The sequence below is a fragment of the Ahaetulla prasina genome, chromosome 1, assembly GCF_028640845.1.
Source record: "Ahaetulla prasina isolate Xishuangbanna chromosome 1, ASM2864084v1, whole genome shotgun sequence".
NCBI classification, from domain to species: domain Eukaryota; kingdom Metazoa; phylum Chordata; class Lepidosauria; order Squamata; family Colubridae; genus Ahaetulla; species Ahaetulla prasina.
This window is the reverse complement of record NC_080539.1, coordinates 46,207,858-46,230,810: the sequence shown is the minus strand read 5'-3', so window position 1 is coordinate 46,230,810 and position 22,953 is coordinate 46,207,858. Positions and strand designations below refer to the sequence as shown.

Below are 22,953 nucleotides of genomic sequence, written 5' to 3'. Positions count from 1 at the left end.
GAAAAATGGGAGAAGGGTTGGTGGGTAGAACTGCACAATTGTAAGATATGCGTTTCAGTAAAATAATGCTTCTTAGCTGAGCTTTAACCACCAAAACAAAATGCAGCCTCTGCACTTGCCCTTAAGTATGTGTTTGTGTATCTGTGTGCATTGGCTTACAGAGCTGCAGAGAGCTAAGCCTGTCTTGTGCAGAGAATTTGCCTTTAAATTTAGGTACAAAGTGAGCGGCTGTGATGATTACAAAGATTTTTGTTTGACTTCTCACTCATATGGCAGGTTTCATAAGAAAGAAGAAATGCTTGGCACCCGGATCCTGAACAGAAGAAGTATAGTTCTTCTATCAGAAGAAGGGACCAGTAATTGATTACAGTAGTGCTTCTTTTTGACACCAATATATTTCAGATGACAGGCTTCAATGAAGCTGTGTGCTTATTGCTTATGCTTGCCTTTTAGTGATAAAAAATATATTAACCATTTGTGAAGGATTACATTTTTTAGATGAAAGTCAGCTGTTTTGTAACAGTTCTCTCTCTTTCCTTCTGTCATTTCTTCAAGCATGGATTGGTCATGCAGTGATATTTATTTCAAACATAAGAGCTACACCTGTGTAATTTTTAAAAATCTAGTTTGATCTTTTACTATATAGAACATACAGAAAACCTGTCTTTCTCTAAGAACTTTATTCCTTTTCTTTTAATTACAGGGATTGTATTATCTGCACAATAAAGGAAAAATGCATAGAGATATAAAGGTAGGATTATTGTTGAAATCATTTTAAAGTGGATAAAATTCCCAGTTCTGAGCTTTATAAAATAAAGTAAGACTGTGACCATGAGATTATTATTGCCAATAATATGAAATGACTTATCTGAAGGAATATTTTTACAAACAAGAAAGATTGTGTAATAATTATAATAGAGCTTTGATTCCTTTGAACCAACTAAGTTAAAGTTATTTCACATTGTTAATTAAACCAACAGCATTTGTATGTTGCAAAAAGCACAAAGTTTTGTTCTCTAGCATCCGTATGTTAGAAGATATGTTAGGAGATATGCATGGAACAAGTTATGCAAAATGTAGGTTCTCCCCCTTCCCAAATTTTGACCAGTTCTCTGTTTTAATTGGTCCAGTTTGGAAAATACTTTTCCTTTTTTTGTGTGTTTGAGATATTAGGCAAACAAGCACATCAGGTTACATTTTCTATAGTACCTTTTGTCAATTTTAAACTTTTTATTCTGAAATTGAAATTTTACTATCCTATTTTGGTCTCTGTTCTGTCCCTCCTGGCAGAGTTTTTGTTAAGTTTTTGTTAATCTTAGTTTTTCACAGTTTACTTTTGAATAAGGCAATATAATAAGTTTCATGCAGAAACTGCTTACTCTTCACACTAATTGTTTCCACGGGTAATATTTAGATTTCAATTGAATTTGTCTTTAATATAGTTCAATGTTCTTGACTTGAATGAGTTTTCTGTTACATTGTTTTGCTTTTGACTTTGTTATTACATAAGCTTACATATCTTGGGTTGTTTCATATGCCTGAAGGGATTTTTTAACTTTAAAGATACCTCACATAGAGCACATCTCTGTTGAGCTACATGATAATGAGGTTGTGAGTCAGCATCATCAGGACTTCCTGGTTTAGGTAGAGCTGCAATTAGTACACCAGCTGAAACTGGACAAAGGCTCAAAGGTCATCCACAATGACCAATGCTGTTTCCATCACATATTCAGGTCTGAAATCTGACTGAAGGGGATTTAGATAATCCGCTTCACCTAGGATCCTCTGCAAATGATTCCTCAGAATCTTTTCCCAAAATGGAAAATAGGAGCCTTTGTAAAGCATGTTTTAAATATGGGTGGATTGAGAGAGGGGTTATTCAAGAAAAGTTGTACCCCCAACTCAAAGCTTTTTCATCACCCTCCCTCAAAGAAGCATTTATCACCTCTCAAAGTATGGATCTATTCCTCAGATGGTGGAACTTGTATTATTGAGGACTCTTTATCAATTTCCTTCAATTCTGCAATATCAAAATAATGCCCTTGTGTAAGTCTTCCAAATGTCATCCAATCTCAAGTGAAGATGAGTTATTTTATCTGCAGAAAACTTGTAGTAGACTGCAAGTATATCAATCTACCCATTCTTCCCTAACAAGGTCTGGGCAGCCTGGACTGAGCCATGGGGTGAGAATTCACAGACGTAATAAAAGGCATAAAAGTACACATTTTGTCACTCTTACTGCCACTATGTAGGCCTGAATATAGCTTCACGCCTATTTTATGAGTATACTATTTTGTTCCATTTTTTTCTTCTAAAGTAGAAGATATCTCTATTAATAAAATAAATTCTTATATTACTGTCATTTTTCAATATTTCTTCTTGTTTGTCTGCTATATTGATAGGCAGTTTAGTTGGTACAACATTATCTTGAGATGTCTTGCCTATTGTCTACATAAGTTTAGCATTTTAATGAAAATAATTTCTAACATTGATATTTTGAAGATTTACACAGTTTATAACATGTAGTATAAGTTTGTACTGATATCTGTACTAATATAAATATTTTTAAAAAATCTAAAAAGATGTCTTTTACCATTTTTCCCTAAGGGAGCAAATATTCTTTTAACTGATAATGGCCATGTGAAGTTGGGTAAGTACTTCTATATATGTTCAGTTTTATGCAGGCTAACATTTAATATACCTTAAGATTCCTGTCAAGATAATTTGTTTGTGAGAACTTCAAGTGGCAGTTTTGAGTCCCAGGTGTGTATTTCAGATTGGATTTCTTTCTTTGGTTATGCAATTAACTAAAAATGACAATAAATTACCTAATATAGCTATTGCAAATAAGATCTAATGAAAGAGGGACTTCTGTCATTTCAGTATGAACTGATGTGAGACTAGGATAACCAATCTTTAATAAATACTTGCAGAAGATAATGATGCTGAAACAGAAACATGAAAAGAACATTACAAAAGTTCTCAAAAATTGTTTTAATAAAAATCTTAACTATACCTTGATTAACATATCTTTTCTTTTATGTACACTGAGAGCATATGCACCAAGACAAATTCCTTGTGTGTCCAATCACACTTGGCCAATAAAATTCTATTCTATTCTATTCTATTCTATTCTATTCTATTCTATTCTATTCTACAAAGACTTTCAGTTTTTAAATGTTCTGTTTATTATAAATATGTGTATTTATTATCTTCCATATTCTTTTATAGCCGATTTTGGGGTAGCAGCACAAATAACAGCTACAATTGCAAAAAGGAAATCTTTCATTGGAACTCCATACTGGTAATTTACTTTTATTCCAAGGATCGCCTGCCATTTTTGAACTAATGAACGTTTAATATTTTGAAAGCCTATTAAAGAAATTAGTAAGCGAGGCTTATAGTTAGTAAAATGATTGCCAATTACAAATGCTACATTATTAAAAATTGAACAGTTGCAAAACACCAATTTGCTAGAAGCAAACATGGAGGGTTACTCCTCGTCAGTATCTCTACTGGTCCAGGATATTCATTATCTATCATCCTTTTTTTGGTGGAGGGCAGATTTGCCAATATATAAAGCCAGTTACTACATTTTTATTTTACATTTCATTTTCATTCTATAATATTTTTTCATTTTATTTTTAGGAATGCCTATGTATTATATAGAGAGAGATGAGGGAGGACCCTAAAACATTATTGGGAAGAAATATAATTCTTGAGACCTAGTGCATTGCTTTGCAACTGATCAGCTTCTTTTTAAATTTTGTTTACAATTACAATAATATTTAAAAGATTTTACAAGTCAAAGAAGCATTCTGGGTACAAAGAGAGGTTTCCATAGATATCCTGAATCTAATACTAAAATACAAGTCCATTTTCCATTTGTGTAGTAGAGGTTCAGAACGTATTTTGCCTATGTTTTTAACTGACTTGTATGTGATAATATCCTTGTATGGACGCCTACAGTTATATGGAAGCCTACAGTATATTAGGAGAGTCCTGTTGCTCAGAAGCAAAATAGATTTATACCGTTAACAGTAATTGTAAAGTGCTGTCACAACATCAATATCAAGTATTAGTCTAGTCTATCCTTATACCTTTAACAAGAATGATACAACAACGGAAAAGCTTTTTTCTAAGATGGAAAGGAATATTGGCAGCTAGATTTAGGGTTCATGGAGATAGAAGAGCAGTTGAAATATATCTTAGTCTCTTTGTCAGTCATTACTCTTTTAACTACCATACAAATAGATTGAAAAATGTTTGGATGGAATGATGTCTTAAAATCTAGGAATAAGAAAGCATTTTTTAAACCATTTTTCTGTTTTTTCAGGATGGCCCCTGAGGTTGCTGCAGTTGAAAGGAAAGGTGGATATAATCAACTTTGTGACCTTTGGGCTGTTGGGATTACTGCTATAGAACTAGCAGAACTTCAGCCTCCAATGTTTGATTTGCATCCCATGAGGTGAGTAAGTAATAGTAAGCTCTAATAACTCTGGCTAGAGGGTGTGTTCTAAAGGGTGAAAATAGTGCTACTATTGACTGTATTTATTCTTCATACAACCGAATTTTGCTCAAGATCGTACAAATAAGAGTGCTAGAAAGGAACACCAAATGAACGGCAGGTTTCAGAAAAGACAGAAAGAGATTAATTCAAACACCTAATATATAACAGCTAAGAAAAAGAGACAATTTAAAAAGATAGTTTATCATTAATTGTATTGGTTGTAATAAAGTATTTGAATAGATAATACCAGAATGTGGAATATATTAATATATTAAGGACAACATATTAAGGACAATCTCCAGCTCAGTCTTCATTTTTTCTTCTGTCTGGGGACCTCAGAAATATTCAATGATATCATAATATGTACCAGATGACCAAGGCCAAACATTTCAGCCCAATGTAAAGCAATTTCTAAATTGTAGTGTTTTCTTTTCTTTTTTTTTTTTTTTTAATTACTTTTTTTACAACAAACAAACAAAAAAAATACATTATTACACCCTTGTGCTATACATAAAAGGAAGATTTGGGTCTTCGGATATATCCTCATGATTGCCAAAATCCACGTTCTCGAGGTACAGGTACTGAAGCGTCCAATGTTCCAAGCGCAAAGTCCACAAATGGTTTCCAAGTCTTCCAGAAAATATCTTCTTTATACACACCACTTCTAATTTTAATATCACATGTCATTTTATCATTTAAAGCTAATTTCCACATTTCAGAATTCCACTCTTCTATTCTAAAAATCACATCTAGTTTCCAATATCTAGCTATTATAATTCTACCTATTATAATCATAATTCTAATCAATTCTTTTTCATATTTTGTTAATTCTATTTCCTTAATTACCAACAATAATATAGTTTCCACTCTCAATGTTATTACTTTCCCCATCATTTCAAATATCATTTTCTCCAATTGTTGCCAAAACTTTTTAACCTTATCACAATTATACCACATATGTTCATAAGTCCCCAATTCCATCTCACATCTCCAACATTTTTTACTAGTTTTTTTATCCATTTGTGACAATCTTACTGGAGTCAAATACCATTTCCAAACAACTTTATAATTGTGCTCTTTAATCCTTATAGATAAAGTTCTCATAATTCTACTCTTCCAATTCACATTCCAATCTGATTCTGGTATTTCAATATTAAGATCTTTTTCCCAATTTGTCCTCATCACTCTTTGTAATTTTTCATCAGAATTTATAATCTTATAAACCCTACTAACGAGTCCCTTTAGCCCAATTTCATCTTTCATAATCCGAGATACTAAATATTCAAATTCAGTTTCACATCTATTTATCGAATAATTTTCCTTTAGTTTTTTTGTCCATTTTTCTATCTGTATTTTTTCAAACCAACTTAACCCTAATTTTTCAATAATTTCTTTATTCCTCCTTTCATTTCCCATAACTTTTATCCAATCTCTAATAATTTCTATATTTTCCTCTTTAATCACTTCATTACGTTTTATATTATTTTTAATCGGCCAAATTCCAGTTGTCTCCCCCAAAAAGATTATATCCGGAATTAAAATTTTAACAAATTTGTTCCACATTTTACTTAATCCCTTTAACCAATAACTTCTACTTACACATTTTAAATTTGCTTTATCTAAAAACCACCTTGATCCAAATTTCTCTATATCCCTTAACTCTAAATCTCTCCAATAATTATCTTCACCTTTAAGTATTTTTACCACTATCCGGATACCATACGCACAGTAATAATTAAATAATTTGGGGATTCCTAATCCACCTTCCTTTTGATTTTGATACCACATTTTCTTCACTAATCTGGGTCTTTTGCCACCATTGCAAAATTTATCCAGTTTTTTCTGATATCCTTCAATATCTTTCTCTGTCAAATTTAGTGGTAGCATCTCGAATAAAAAGTTGAACTTGGGCAGCAACATCATCTTACACATTGCAATTCTACCAAACCAAGACAACTTTAAAATTTTATATTTATCTATCTTCTTCTCAATTTCGTTAATCACCACATCATAATTAAGTTTTTTCAATTCTTTAACCTTAAGTGAAAGCACTATACCCAAATATTTCAATGTGTTTTAATCCTTATCCCAAATTGCTCTTGCATATTCTCAGACTCATTACCATTACTATCCATCAATAATTCTGACTTTGACCAATTTACTTTCAATCCTGTCATTTCTTCAAATTCTATCAAATGCTTATATATCTTTTCAAATCTTTCTCTACATTTTCAAAATAATTAAAGTATCATCCGCATACAAATTTATCTTATACCCTTATATCCTTCTAATTCTTCATCTTTTCTATCATTTTGTCAATATTTCCATAGCCAATAAAAATAATGTTGGGGACAGGGACATCCTTGTCTCGTACCAGCTTCTAATTTTATCTCTTCAGTTAATATTCCATTCACCTTCACTCTTGCACTGCTCTTTTGGTACAATTTTGAAATAACATGTATAAACTTATTACCAAAGCCTAAAGCCTCCACAATTACTTTAATTGTTTCCCATTGTACAGAATCAAAAGCTTTAAAAATATCCAATGATACTATACCAATTTTATCACCATTATATTCAGCTACATCTATAATATTTAATACTCTTCTAACAATATCACTCATGTATCTACCCTTCACAAAGCCTACTTGATTATAACTTATATATCTATCTATAAATCTATTTAATCTATTACTTATAATAGCAGTAAATATCTTTGCATCCTGATTAATTAAAGAAATGGGCCGATAGGACTCAATCCTTTCTAAATCTTTATCTGGTTTAGGAATTAGGGATATCAGCACAAATAACAGCTACAATTGCAAAAAGGAAATCTTTCATTGGAACTCCATACTGGTAATTTACTTTTATTCCAAGGATCGCCTGCCATTTTTGAACTAATGAACGTTTAATATTTTGAAAGCCTATTAAAGAAATTAGTAAGCGAGGCTTATAGTTAGTAAAATGATTGCCAATTACAAATGCTACATTATTAAAAATTGAACAGTTGCAAAACACCAATTTGCTAGAAACAAACATGGAGGGTTACTCCTCGTCAGTATCTCTACTGGTCCAGGATATTCATTATCTATCATCCTTTTTTTGGTGGAGGGCAGATTTGCCAATATATAAAGCCAGTTACTACATTTTTATTTTACATTTCATTTTCATTCTATAATATTTTTTCATTTTATTTTTAGGAATGCCTATGTATTATATAGAGAGATGAGGAGGACCCTAAAACATTATTGGGAAGAAATATAATTCTTGAGACCTAGTGCATTGCTTTGCAACTGATCAGCTTCTTTTTAAATTTTGTTTACAATTACAATAATATTTTAAAAGATTTTACAAGTCAAAGAAGCATTCTGGGTACAAAGAGAGGTTTCCATAGATATCCTGAATCTAATACTAAAATACAAGTCCATTTTCCATTTGTGTAGTAGAGGTTCAGAGCGTATTTTGCCTATGTTTTTAACTGACTTGTATGTGATAATATCCTTGTATGGGCGCCTACAGTTATATGGAAGCCTACAGTATATTAGGAGAGTCCTGTTGCTCAGAAGCAAAATAGATTTATACCGTTAACAGTAATTGTAAAGTGCTGTCACAACATCAATATCAAGTATTAGTCTAGTCTATCCTTATACCTTTAACAAGAATGATACAACAACGGAAAAGCTTTTTTCTAAGATGGAAAGGAATATTGGCAGCTAGATTTAGGGTTCATGGAGATAGAAGAGCAGTTGAAATATATCTTAGTCTCTTTGTCAGTCATTACTCTTTTAACTACCATACAAATAGATTGAAAAATGTTTGGATGGAATGATGTCTTAAAATCTAGGAATAAGAAAGCATTTTTTAAACCATTTTTCTGTTTTTTCAGGATGGCCCCTGAGGTTGCTGCAGTTGAAAGGAAAGGTGGATATAATCAACTTTGTGACCTTTGGGCTGTTGGGATTACTGCTATAGAACTAGCAGAACTTCAGCCTCCAATGTTTGATTTGCATCCCATGAGGTGAGTAAGTAATAGTAAGCTCTAATAACTCTGGCTAGAGGGTGTGTTCTAAAGGGTGAAAATAGTGCTACTATTGACTGTATTTATTCTTCATACAACCGAATTTTGCTCAAGATCGTACAAATAAGAGTGCTAGAAAGGAACACCAAATGAACGGCAGGTTTCAGAAAAGACAGAAAGAGATTAATTCAAACACCTAATATATAACAGCTAAGAAAAAGAGACAATTTAAAAAGATAGTTTATCATTAATTGTATTGGTTGTAATAAAGTATTTGAATAGATAATACCAGAATGTGGAATATATTAATATATTAAGGACAACATATTAAAGACAATCTCCAGCTCAGTCTTCATTTTTTCTTCTGTCTGGGGACCTCAGAAATATTCAATGATATCATAATATGTACCAGATGACCAAGGCCAAACATTTCAGCCCAATGTAAAGCAATTTCTAAATTGTAGTGTTTTCAAACCAGAAATTCAAGTGTCTTGCCTCTCTGAAAATTAATCTATGCATTTCCAGTTTTATTGTACTTCCAAATACCTAATATCATACCATTAATTTTGATGCAGGAAAGATACATATATACCATACATACATACAGAGATACATACATAAACATTTCTAGTTTTTAACAGAATAAAAATAGCCAGACAATTAGACAACTAAAATTTGTGGATTTCATTTTATAATTTGGCGCTTAGGTTAAAACCTAAGCGCCAAATTATAAAATGAAATCCACAAATTTTAGTTGTCTAATTGTCTGGCTATTTTTATTCTGTTAAAAACTAGAAATGTTTATGTATGTATCTCTGTATGTATGTATGGTATATATGTATCTTTCCTGCATCAAAATTAATGGTATGATATTAGGTATTTGGAAGTACAATAAAACTGGAAATGCATAGATTAATTTTCAGAGAGGCAAGACACTTGAATTTCTGGTTTGAAAACACTACAATTTAGAAATTGCTTTACATTGGGCTGAAATGTTTGGCCTTGGTCATCTGGTACATATTATGATATCATTGAATATTTCTGAGGTCCCCAGACAGAAGAAAAAATGAAGACTGAAAAGGTAGCTTACATATTTAGAGTCCATAAAATCCTAGACTTGAAATGATAATGGATTATATCAGGGGGCCACGGCCCATTTGGAAGTGGGCCACACCAGCGGCAGGTGAGCATGCATGCACAGGTCACTCCACTTACATAAGCAGCGGATGCTGGCGCTGGTCATTCCACTCCTGCGAGCAGCAGGTGCCACTCACACAAAACTCTCTCTCCCCATGCCAGGTCCCCAACCTGGAAAAGTTGTGGAACGCTAGATTAGATAATAACTACTAGACTATGAGTGGCAGTAATTTTATCAGAGCAGGTGGATAAATGTGTAAATATATTTTTGGATTGGGAAACCCTGCACATGGTCTCTCAGGCCTTAGTCACCCCTGATTCACTTTCTTTACCATGTTTCCCCAAAAATAAGACCCTGTCTTATATTTTTTTGAACCCTGAAATAAGCACTTGGCCTTACTGCCATATGCTCAAAAGCCCAATTGGGCTTATAATCAGGGGATGTCTTATTTTGGGGGAAACAGGGTATATAGGATAGCCCTTTAAGAACATCCAAAAGCTGCAGCTCGTTCAGATGACACTGGCATTAGTAGCAATTGGTTCACCTCAAGATGCCCATGTAACACTCAGCAAACTGCATTGGATCCTAAAAGTTCTGGGTATAATTCAAATGCTGATAATCACTTACAAAGTAAGTGCTAGTACCAGACCAGATTATTTGTGGGACCATTTATGTCCTATTAATTTCTGCGCATCCCACAAGACTGCCCAGGTGAGTTTATTCCAAGTCCTTCCTTTGAAGCATCATCTAATAAGAACTAGGATATGAGTTTATTCTGTTCCTGCCCTTTGGAATGAACTCCCTGCATTCATTTTTGAGTGACCCTGCTAGCTTTTTGTAGATTTGTAAAGGCCAGAGTTCTCTCTTTATTTCTTGGACCAAGGTGGAAGATGAATCTCTTCTGTTTTGAGAGTGACAGTTCGTTGTACCTACCCTGAGCGACATGTTGACCTTTATAAGATGTTCAGTGTTACATGGGATTTTTATTTATTTATTTACTTACTTTTTTATAATATGATTTTTTTAATGGTTAATGATACATTCCATCCAGAGTTGCAAATTGTGATTGGAGCAATCTTACAAATTCATGAAATGAAAAGAAATAATACTGCATGCAAACACATCATAAAGTTTCAAGGAAGCCTAACTATCCTAATTTATCAAAGCTTTTTCAAATTTCTTTCTTAAAAGGAGTGACTGCTGGCTTAGTTTTCAGTGAAAATATTTTTTTCTTCTCTTTTCCATCTTCTGAAGATACATTGTCCATTGAGAATTATCTTTTTCTTGCTAAAGGCAAACACGATGTTGCTTCTCTGCACGCAAGTCAACTTATGACAAGAATTTCGTAGAAGTAACCACTTTTCTTCTTTTTCAGAGCACTGTTTTTAATGTCAAAAAGCAACTTTCAGCCACCCAAACTAAAGGACAAAATGAAATGGTAAATATTACAGCAATATAGTTGCATTGTATTAGTTACTCTGATCATTAACGATCTTTCTAAAAACTATAATTTTGTGTTACAGGTCAAATAGCTTTCATCATTTTGTCAAAATGGCACTTACAAAGAATCCTAAAAAAAGGCCTACAGCTGAAAAACTATTACAGGTATAAATGACTTTTCTATCCATTTCCAAACTGTTTTAAAATTATTTATATCCATTTTTGTTGTGTAAAGAAAGCTTTCAATAGGAAGTGCTGGAAAAATTCATCTAATTTAGACATGTTAGCTGCTTATTTTCCTTGTTAGTTGGATGCATTTTCCTTGTTAGGTTTAGGTCAGTGCAGATACTGCTAGGCAGTGCAATAGTGATACACCAGCAGAATCCCTTTGTCCAAAATTAGCTCTTTATGATATGTTCCTGGTCCTGAATAATATGGTTGTTGTTAACCAACAACCAACTGGGCATTGAAAAACAGGATCTGTAGGCTAGGGGTGCTATCATTTGAACTTGGTTTGACTACAACCACTCCTCAGCTTGGATAGTATTAAGCTGCCCATCCCTTTTATTACATTGTTTGTAAAATCTCCACTACCAATAATAATTTTAATAGCTTTCCTGGGACTACCATATGGTCAGATACCTTAGACTTATCCTCCCCATAATTTAAAAATATGGAAAAGTGGGGTAGCATTGCTGGCTTATCTTGCAAAGTATGGAAAGTTTTGAAATATCACTATTGGCTATTTAGAATTCATCCAGAATGTTTTGAGAAGTCTATTCATATTAAGGGTTAAGATTAATTTTTATTTAATGCTTTTAATGTTTTTATGATGTTGTAAGCCACCCAGAGTAACTCAACAATGAGAGGGGCAGCATATAAATTTAATAAATAAAATTACAACATTTAAATTACCATGCAAATATCTTTCATATACTTACCTATTGCATTTTGTATTTTAAGCACCCTTTTATTACCCAGCCTTTAAGCCGGACTCTTGCTATTGAACTATTGGATAAAATGAATAATCCTGATCATTCCACCTATCATGATTTTGATGATGATGATCCTGAGGTAAGAAGATCATTTAAATATAGCTTTGATATTAAACATCTAGCTATATAACCAGCCTGATATAAGTACTTAAAACGTACTGTTTGTGTGCAGGCACACAAAGTAGGCTAGTCTTCGGGAAGTTTAAAATTCCTAGCATATTTAATTTAATTTGGAAAATTTACATTATATACTCGCTCATGGCAACTCAAGGCAGCTTACAGGAAATAAATACAAAATATTAAAAAAAGTAATAAAAAATAAAAATAAAAAAATATTTTAAAAAAACCCACCCCAGTACAAAGCATATTTCTAATATATACTAATATAAACCCATAGGCCTCAACTTGCATTGCCAGTAGTGGGAATTATAATATATCTGAAGGCCACCATAGTTCCTGTGCTCATACTTACATCCATGTGATATTTAACATAATTTTTAAATTAGTGCAGTCCTATCAACCTCGGCCAAGAAGGCCATTTTAAAACTATGTGCATATTTCTGTTTGATGCTATGCATCCTTCTTTAGTGGAGAATCTGTTCATAAATGCAGAATTAATAATTAAACTGAATTTCTGTTAGGAAAATGAGTGTATTTGTGTTGAGACCCAGGCCCAAGTAGGTAGTAGGAAACTCAGCCAGTGAAAAAACAAACTTTATTTGAACAGCTGAGAATTACTTCATTCCCAGCGTAGTTCAATTAAATTAAAGCAAATTCCTCAGTCCTATCACAAACCTTGGTCCAATTAGGCAAACTGCTAAAGGCCTTTCTTGGCAAACATTCAAAAGACACAGATACCAAAATAAATGCAAGTCGTAGACAAAGAAGAAGATGAAGCTACCAATGTTGTTTTCCGGCAAAGCCCAAACGCCATTGCTGGTCTGTTTTAAGCCTTATGGGAGGGGCCAATCATCTCTTGGCCCTACTCCCGAGTTGTCCTCTTTGCTTGAGCTGTTCTTGCCTTCTGGCAGCTCTTCTCATGTGTGCATTAGGAACAGGCTCCTCCTGTTCCTCTGCCTCACTACTATCAGTCTCTGGGGACTCTGGAGTCCGCACCTCACTCCCCGATGGCCTTGGCCCCACCTCAGCCTCATCGCTGTCTGACTCCATTGCCAGCTCCACAGGCTGGCGGACCAGAACAGTTTGAAAGAATACTATGCTTCCTCAATCTGTTTTTTATAATGCTGAATTCAAGAATAAAATCTTCAAAAAGAACCCTAATAATTAGGATAGTCTCTTTTGTCCTTATCACAAAGATCCAGTAGGTTCTGTGGAAGTACATAGACATGCAGTAGCCATGAAATACCAGAAGTGTTCTAATCCAGCATAGCAACAACAGTGTTTATTGTTTTTTTCAGTATTTTAAAAGCTATTGCTTGATGCATGTCCTGTATATGTATACATTGTGTTTTGCTTGACAAAGTATAGATAATGCTTGAATTATCATTCTTGTCCAGGTTTTTGGCAAGTGTTGACTTAAAATATCCTGGCTAAAATTCCTGATATATATGCAGTGTAAATTTATATTATTTTTAGCTTTTTAAAAATAATAATAACCTAGGGCAAATTTTCATAGGATAACAACAAATATTTAGTCTCTTAAATAGCTATGAATATATTGAGGTGAATTAATACTGCTTATTACAGAATGTAATGCAAGAGTGCATCAATGAAGCATCGCTCTTAGAATGGTTAAAACCACTGCCCTTTATGCAAGATGTGCAGGGAGCAGTTTCCAAAGTAAATTGACTTTTACTAGGTACCTTCAGTTTTCAAATTTGGGAAGTATCAGTTAAAGGAGATATTAATTATTACTTTTATAATCCTTGATTCTGTAACTTAATATCCAAAATAGCATTTACTTGTAATTTTTCACTAATTTAGAATGAATTAATTTAAAGGAACAATAACTAGAAAAGAATGAACAAATAGTTGTGAAGAGAGAAAGAGAACCTCCTTTGCTGCCCGCCCGCTTGTTTTCATTTTTTCATGTAGTTAATTTAATTAACTTGTCCAGGGAGTTCTGATGGTAGTTTAGAAACAACAATGGAAGAGATGCTTTCCTAATAAAGAATAGTTCTTTTAAAATCCAAAAATAACATCTTCCCCTTTTCCCCTCAAAAAGTCTTACCTAAGGCTTTCCTTGAATTGGATAGAGCTATAAGAATCATGTCTTTGCCAAATACATCTCAGTAAGATAATGTTTGTTATATAAGGTAGTAGAATTTTTAAACCAAGTGTGACTTAATCTAAAAATCAAAATTATTTCATCCTTCCCAGGAAATGTCATTGTTTGAAACTGATTTTAAATTCGAGTTTTAGTGGCTCACAAAAAAGTCTTGTACTGTGATTTTTAAAGTGGGGAATATCTTATTCATTTTTAATGAATATTTAATACAATATTTTTCCCAGCCTCTTGTACCTCATAGAATTCACTCAACAAGTAGAAATGTGAGAGAAGAAAAAACACGCTCTGAAATAAACTGTAAGTAGAGTCACTCATTGTAAACTAACCTGAATAAATTACTGTACACCTAATTCATATTGGATATTTGCCATTTCTTTTTTATTAGGCATCCTAGCCCAATTATTAGTTTATTAGTTTAATATTGAAATGCAAACAGTGAGTGCCAGCCTTGTGAGGTAGTCCAGAAAAGAAGCAGACTCAAAAGTACAAGTTCTTACTTTATTCTAATACTACAGTAACAGAACCTTCCAAGTCTGAAAGTATATCCCCACTCACCTTTATAGTCCAAGAACCCTTGTGAGAGGTTTTACACACCTACATTCCTTCTGTAGACTCAGGTGCTGCTTGTCTGAATGTTACCTTGTCTGCAGCTCTTCCACTTGTCTCCCAAGGTCATTCCCACATAACATTACACTGAACAAGAAAAAGGGGGCAGAAAAATAAGTTTAGCGGTATTTCAAAGATCTACTTGAACTACCTTTACAACACAATCAAATGTGTGTTTATTATTCTGAAGTAAGAACTGATGAATTGTGTGATTTACTCCCTAAGCAAGTATATTGAACCTTGTTTCCCTCTTGTAAGTTATGGGCATGGGTTCTTTCCACCAATCACATTCTTAGATGAAAAGGCAGTAGTCAGTTCCTACTGAGTTTGTACAGTCAAAAGTGGTAGAACTAACTAAGGAGACACTTTTATTTGTTTATATGCTGATGGGGAAGAAAGGATGTAAGTCTCATAGCTTTTTCAGCCAGGCTTTATTAATTATCTGTATAGCTTTAAGTTGTTTTTGTTGTTATTTATAGCCAAGATAGCTCATCTGGGCTTCTATTTTGTTTTTGTTCTTTTTTTTTTCTGTATTTCTTAGTGCTCCCAAGAATAATAATGCAATAATTGGGAAAATCAATGGGAGAATATATAACCATTTCTTAACACTTATTCTTTTTAATAGTTGGTCAAGTAAAATTCGATCCTCCTTTAAGAAAGGAGACAGAGCCACATCATGAGTTCGTAAGTAATGCAACCATATTAGATTTCTTCTCTAAAATATGTGAATGGTGAAATATGTAAAGATCTCTGAACTATATACTTTGTTCACTATAGGATATATTTGTATAAGACCTCAAAATTATTAAGGAATTATCTGAGGAATTATGTATAGTCTGATAATTTTAAAATTTAATCAGCAATGGCTATAAATATTGCCATTCAAAAGGGCAATTTCTTCAGCCTTCCCATTCTTGTCTCAACTTCTTTCAATTGCTTTAGCATTTAGCATAGAATACAATAGAAACAGGAGGTGCCATTATCATAATTATTGTGTCATAAATTATTTAATAGCATCTACCAAGACTGCTAGAACTTAAGCTAGACTTATAGAGTTTTGAGTTAGTAAAGAGGAAGTTAACTGGTATATTGTTTTTCCATTATTGAATATTTCTCCTTTTCCACCTGTAAAGGTGAAGCTTTATTTTGTATAGGAGTTAGGAAAGCAATGTGGATGGAGGATTGTATTTGGGATTTGATGCAACTGCATCCTGTAACAATTGGAAAATGCAAACTTCTAGAAAGATTGAAATAATTTTCGGAAAAGCAAACAAGCTTTTTGTATTGTAAACTATATCTTATAAACTATCTAGCATCATTTCTTATGGTGGCAATTGGGAGGGAAGGAAGGAAGGAAGGAATCAGCTATGAGGAGTTACTACAATAACTAAAATCAGCATTTCATCATATTCAATATCTCTCTATTTGTCTGTCTGTCTATCTACCATCCATCCATCCCTTTTAAAATTACCCTTTGTAATTATCTCTCAGGACAAACGATTTCTTGCATCTGAAGTTATATATACATATACATATACATACATACATATATAGATATAGATATAGATATATAGATATATATAGTTGCATCCTCCTCGCCTCCGTCCGAACGATGGCTTAATTAGCCGGCTCTTATCAGCTCTGGCAGCAAAAGAATCAGCGTCTGCCAAGAGCCCTCGATAGCTGCCAAGACGCTGGTGAGTCACAACCTTCAGCTCTAGTCAATCCGTGGATTTGCCTGATACAAAGAGACACACCAGCTCTTGCTGCCTTTTATATCCTGTGGGGTGTGGCACCATGACTCAGCACTTCCTAGGCCTGCCCCTCCCCTGCTTCTGTTGTTCTCTTCTTTCCTGCCTATGAAACCTGGGATTGAGCCAAGCCTGATTGCTGTCCGCTGGGTCTGCAAGCGTGGCCTGGGAGGGGGGGTGAAGAGTCAGGAGAAGGAGGCCTCATTATCTCTTTGGCTTGGCCTGCTTCTGGCTCCTGGAGCTGATCCAGGGAGGCCGGTGCTTCCGAGGTAAGTCCTGACGGCCCTTCCCCCTCACTGTCCAAATCACTTTCTGGCAGCAGGCCCGGCTCCAAGGCACTTTCGGGCAGCAGGCCCAGCTCCAAGGCACTTTCGGGCATGGGGCCAGGTTCGGGGGCGGGAGCCACAACATATATTGCCAAGACCTACATACATACATACATACATACTGTTGTGTCTGAGCCCCCCAAGCCGGGGCCCCTGCCAGAAAGTGACTTGGAAAGTGAGGGGGAAGGGCCATCAGGACTTACCTCGGGAGCACCGGCTTCCCTGGCTCAGCTCCAGGAGCCAGAGGCAGGTCAGGTGGAGGAGATAATGAGGCCTCCGTCCCCTGACTCTTCCCCCCCGGCCATGCCTCCAGACCCAGCTGATGGCAATCAGGCCTGGTTGGACCCTAGGTTTCATAGGCAGGAGAGGCGGGAACAACAGAAACAGGGGTGGGGCAGGCCTAGGAAGTGCTGAGTCATGGAGCCACACCCCACAGGATATAAAAGCAGCAAGGGCTGCTATGCCTCTTCGTAGCAGGCAAATCAACTGCTTGACTAGAGCTGAAGTACTGTTTGTTGACTCATCGGCATCAAGAGAGATAACAGAGACACTTGGCAGATGCTCGCTAGCTCGCTAGTTTGCTGCCAGAGCTGATAGTGCCAGCTAATTAAGCCATCACTCGGACTGAGGCGAGGGAGACAGAACACACACACACGCACACACACACATATAAAATCTTATTTTAGCTCGAGTCAATTTATTTTTTATTTCCTTTGGAGCACATTTTAGCTTGATATATTGCTAAAATGAGACTGACTCAGGCATAGGAAAAACCTACTTGCTAAAACAGCTTTTTGTGAAGCATTGTTGTGTCTTGCCCGCCCTCAGGGCAGCCGGGGCCTTCTTATCTGCTCCCGAACACGGAGGAATGTATGCCTCCCGGCCCCAGTCCTGGCTCCATGCCCAGACAAACTGCAGAAGAAGGAGCACCTCTCGGCCCCAGCCCTGACTCCATGCCCAGGCAAACGGAGCAGCTAGACCCCTCCCCCTCCTCCACAGCATGTGAGCCTGAGGAGGGTTTATTACCAACAGCTGATTGGAGTGACCCTCGCATCAGAAGATTGGATGGGCGGAGGCAACAGAAGGAAGGGAGGGGCAGGCCTTAATGAGTGCTGAGTCATGGAGCCACACCCCATGGCCTATATAAAGGATCTGCTTTCTGGCAGTCTCTGAGTCAGGCAAAAGTCGAACTTATCTTGCTGAAGTCACTTACTGGTCTCCTGCCTGCTCTGAGGACTTTGCTAGGACTTTGGGCAGAGCTGCAGAGGCAAGCCTGATTCGGATTTCCCTGACCCGGCCGTCAGCGGAGGAGTGGGACACGACAAGCATTATATTCATCTAGTCCTTCATCTTCCCCCAAATTATTAGGGTCTTTGGTTATTATATAGATACTGTTACATATTATGTACTAAAACAAAAGCTAGTAAATTGCTGTAATATTTAATTTAGTAAAATTCCATTTGCTAATTGAATATTATACAAACAGAGAGAGCTGATAAAGCTAGCAATGTCTGCATTCTTTAACAGTTATATCTAGTTTAATTTTTTTTGCATTTTTGTTCATAGTTTTATAGTGATAGAACGTTGCCTAAACTGCCAGTTGGTTCACATGATTTAGTACTGTGTACATCATATGTGATCAAGAATCCCTGCAGCCTTTCAAAGATTCTGGTACATGATTGCAAGGTGGATAATACTAGCATGTGGAAAGAAGAGATCTTAGCACATTTTCTTTCCCATTTAAATTGCAAAACGCTGTCAGCTGTGCATGGGCAGAGTAAGATAATTTTAGGGAGAAATGAGAGACAAAGCTGAACATCCAGAGCCAAAGATTCATCAGCAATACATTTGGCTTTTAAATAGCATGACTGCTTAGAACTGCAGTCAAAAATATTTCCCATTCCCACCCAGAGATTCTTAGAATTTAGATACATATTCTCCAATGAATAGTGGATAGATAGTGGAGAATAAAGATGGTGGAAAAATTCTTGTTTGAGGCTCCTTATTTGATAACATCCAGGCCTAGAACTGTGGCAAAAAGGGAAATAGGATATCCTAAAATAAGTAACAAACTCCTAGTTTGTTGACAATTTTTAAACAGTAATAGCAGTTGGCATATATTAAATTAAGCACTTTACTCCATGTTGTTATATCAGTGAATTTTAATTCATGCAAGGTTCTTACTGTTCTTGTTGTACAACTCATCGTAGTTCAGAACTTTAACTCGTTCAGAAACTTTTCCATCCCTCCAGGACAAAGGCGGTGAGGACTGAAGGGAATAGTTGGAATTCATCTGCTAATACTATCCATTCCTAACTTGTTTATATCCTCCTAGATATTTTATTTCATGTAGCTTTATTGATTTTAAATTAAAATTCATTGAGAAATAATTGTAATCAACCTCTTCATCTCTCACATTTCTTCTGCTAATATTTTGTTTTAGTCTCTGATAAGCAATATCAGTCAGGAGTCCTATTTTATAATGCAATGTTCCTGTACAGATAATTATTGCTATGAGTATAGATATACAGATGTTTTTTAAACTGTACACTTTAGTACACTTGGTATGTACTCATATCCACCAAGAAACCAAAATTTACCTAATTTCAAAAGAATTTACTGGACAATCCCTATATACAGTATATATTTCATATTATACAAACAATAGCCTTCATTGTATTAACAACTCTTAGCTCAGTTTATCAATTAATTTACTTTACTTTCTACAACCTTCATTTGATTGGCATAGATTGGTATCATTTTTACATTTCAGCATTTCATTATTATTTTCCAAGTAATTATTTTCAAATAGTTTTTTTCTGATTTGGAATCTCCATTAGTTTTTATTCTTTTGAGGAATATGAAAGCTGATACTTCTGGAGCAATCCAGAAACAGTCAGTTAAAGCAAACACTGAAGTACACTATTTACTGTATTTATGTAACCCAATATATATTTCTTGCTTTCAGTAAGTGTGACAATGGCCACAATCTCGACATAGATCTTGTTCTTATTCTGAGAGTGGCAGGAAGTTATCTACAATCTCACTTTCGTTGGTGTCAGAACTCTCATAAAAAGTTCTGTGCATCTTGTTAGTAAACAGCCCAGTTATAACAATATATTTATAAATAAAATTGGATATCTTCAACAATTTCAATACTTTAGTAGTATTGAACCTAAATAGAAACTATTTTACTTTCTATAACTATTTATAGTACTTGATAGTTTCCCTCTGTATTAGGGAAAAAACTATTTACAGAGAAACAAGCCACTCTATTCTACTCCTGTAATTAAAGGTATAATTCTTCAAAAAACAAAACAAAACCATAGATATGGTTTTTACATGATCCATTATCCTTTTGAAAGGAAGATTAGATATTAACAATCTACCAAGTTATCAACAAACTTATGATAACCCTCCAATTTAAATGGAAATCATTTTAGGAAGGACTAAGGTAGAGTAGATGGAATCAGCTTCCAATAAAGGACACTTGTTTATAATTATAGACTTCAACTAGATTATTCAGTAGTTGGCCTTTTGCCAATTTAATATTTTTATTTTACTTATTTTAAACTTCCAAGGAACTCTAGCTTCAGGCTTTGTCAAATTCTCATTCAATAGCTTTTTGAAGTCATATTTGGATAATGAAGTGTAAGGATCACATCTATTTTATTCAGTGAACTTCTATTTTTAAATTTGGGGAAGGGAGGCAAAGGAAGGAGAAACAGAGGGAGGGAAGAGATAAAAAATGAAATGACATCCTTTTCATCTGCTGTTACATTTGTTTTAAGCCATAACTACGCTTTTGATATTACACTTACCCAACTGTTACTTGTGTTATTTCTAAAACCTCTACTAAATAGTAAGTCCACTATTACGCAAAATATCCCTTTATACTTGGATTTCTTTTAGTCTAGAAGTAATTAACTTGAGTTTCTGGTTTTATCTGATAAACAGCCTGACAGTAACGATTTTTTGGACAGTTCAGAAGAAATATACTACACTGCAAGATCTAATCTGGTATTTTCATCTATTGCTTTCTCTTTGTCAGTGTATGTGTGTGTTGTTTTTAAAAATGAAATACTTTGTCCAGTTCTTATGTTGCTTTAATCATTTGTAGTCAAATTCATTAAACAGTTCAACCATAAAATTATACATTTTTTATATAGTAGGCTATATAATCACACACATTAAGATAAAGCAATTTGAAATAATAAGAAATTATTATATATTAGCATTTAAATAAGAGTCAGTTTGGTGTAATGATTAAGACATCAGACTAGAAACCAGGAGAACATGAGTTCTAATTCTGCCTTAGGCACAAAGCCTGATGCATGCATGACCTTGGGATAGTCACTTTCTATCAGCCCTAGGAAGGAGACAGTCTCAAACCACTTCTAAAAAAATATTGCCAAGAAAACTGCAGAGACTTGTCTAGGCAGTCTCTGAGAATCAGACATGATTGAACAGAAGAAAGCAAGCATTTAAATAACTAAGTGGTAAATGGTTAGAAAAGGAATTTTAGCCATAGGGATCCAGGAGAAGTGCCTTCTCTATCATGGCTTCTGCCCTCTGGAATATCCTCTTCCCTGAGCTAAGATTGGCTCCCACCCTCTTGATGTTTCAAAAGAGCCTTAAGACCTGGCTCTCACAGCTGGTTTGGGGAGTCAGTGAGGGAGCTTCACATTGGAGGTGGTTGAATAATTAAAATCTAATTCCACCTCCCCTCCCCATATGTCCAGTTCCCTTCTTTGCCATTTTGTGTTAATGAATTTATCTGCTGTGTTATTTTATAATTGATGATTTTAATGTTTTTATGTTGTAAGACACAAGATGGGCAATAAATAAATTTCAAAAAAAAATAGATAAAAAAGAAGGAATTCTAGAACATGATATGTATATAACATTTCAGCTTCATGACATTTGCAGAAAATAAATTTCTGTTTAAAAGAAGTTAGTTTGAGAAATTACATAACTTCTCTCATTTTTCCAACATCAAAGTTCAAATGCCTCAATACTCTTTCTATCCTGCTACTTACAAGTCCAACTTTTGCTTCCATAGAGCATCACAGGAAATACCATTGCTTGCATTATTTTGATCTTTGTCAATATAGAGACCTCATGACAATTTTTCCTGGGTCTTCATGATTTTTCTATCAAGTGTTAAAATTTCTCAATTTTTCCTTTACTGATGATAGTTGATCCTAAAACACAATACTTACATTGCTAGTCCATGTATGATAAGCTACATGCTAAATAAATAAATATCCACCATTTTGATATCTAAATTGTCAGTTCTAAGGCTAGTTGTCTACCTATTGTCGTCAATTAGGTCTTTGTTATATGTAATCTTTGACTCATTTTTTATTATGTCCTTAGCTTTTATTACTAGAGCTTGCCAATGCTATTTCAGATGTCATACTAGTAGTCATCAGCCTGGAACAGGTTATTGGTATTTCTTCCTCCAATTTTAAAACCGCATTTATCTTCTACCAATTCAGTCTTCCTTAATATATATTCAGCATATAAATTGAATAAATAAGGGGAGAGTACAAAGCCTTGTCATACTCCTTGCCAGTCTGTTTTGCCGTGTTCTGTCTATAATGTAGGTTTCTGACTTGTATATAATTTTATCATAAACACAGTGAGATATTCCGAGATTGCCATTTTTCTGAGCAAATGCCACAGTTTGACATGATCAACCAGTGAAAGGCCTTTCTTTCGTCAATGAACCACATAATGACTTCCTTTTGATATTCTTCGGTTTTCTAAATTATCCAGCATGCATCAGCAATAATGTCTTCTGTTCCTCATCCTTTTCTTAAATTGAATATCTTGCATTCTTTTTTTATATATTTAGAGCTCTAATCTACATTGGATTAAGCATTATTTTGCTAGCATGTAAAATTAAGGATATTGTA

The 22,953-nt window shown here is 34.6% G+C and overlaps 1 protein-coding gene across 2 annotated transcripts in view; it reads left to right on the top strand.

The window, feature by feature from the left end:
* Window positions 1-22,953, top strand: part of MAP4K3 (mitogen-activated protein kinase kinase kinase kinase 3) — a 65,014-nt gene that overhangs the window by 18,646 nt on the left and 23,415 nt on the right. The window contains exons 6-15 of one of the 2 annotated variants that reach the window (XM_058165074.1): window positions 704-751; window positions 2,608-2,650; window positions 3,232-3,304; window positions 4,337-4,468; window positions 11,042-11,104; window positions 11,190-11,271; window positions 12,070-12,180; window positions 14,574-14,646; window positions 15,581-15,639; window positions 20,990-21,052. In XM_058165074.1, the coding sequence (XP_058021057.1) occupies window positions 704-751; window positions 2,608-2,650; window positions 3,232-3,304; window positions 4,337-4,468; window positions 11,042-11,104; window positions 11,190-11,271; window positions 12,070-12,180; window positions 14,574-14,646; window positions 15,581-15,639; window positions 20,990-21,052 (747 nt within the window). The remainder of the gene's footprint in view (window positions 1-703; window positions 752-2,607; window positions 2,651-3,231; window positions 3,305-4,336; window positions 4,469-11,041; window positions 11,105-11,189; window positions 11,272-12,069; window positions 12,181-14,573; window positions 14,647-15,580; window positions 15,640-20,989; window positions 21,053-22,953) is intronic. The other variant, XM_058165075.1, reaches the window with a different exon arrangement.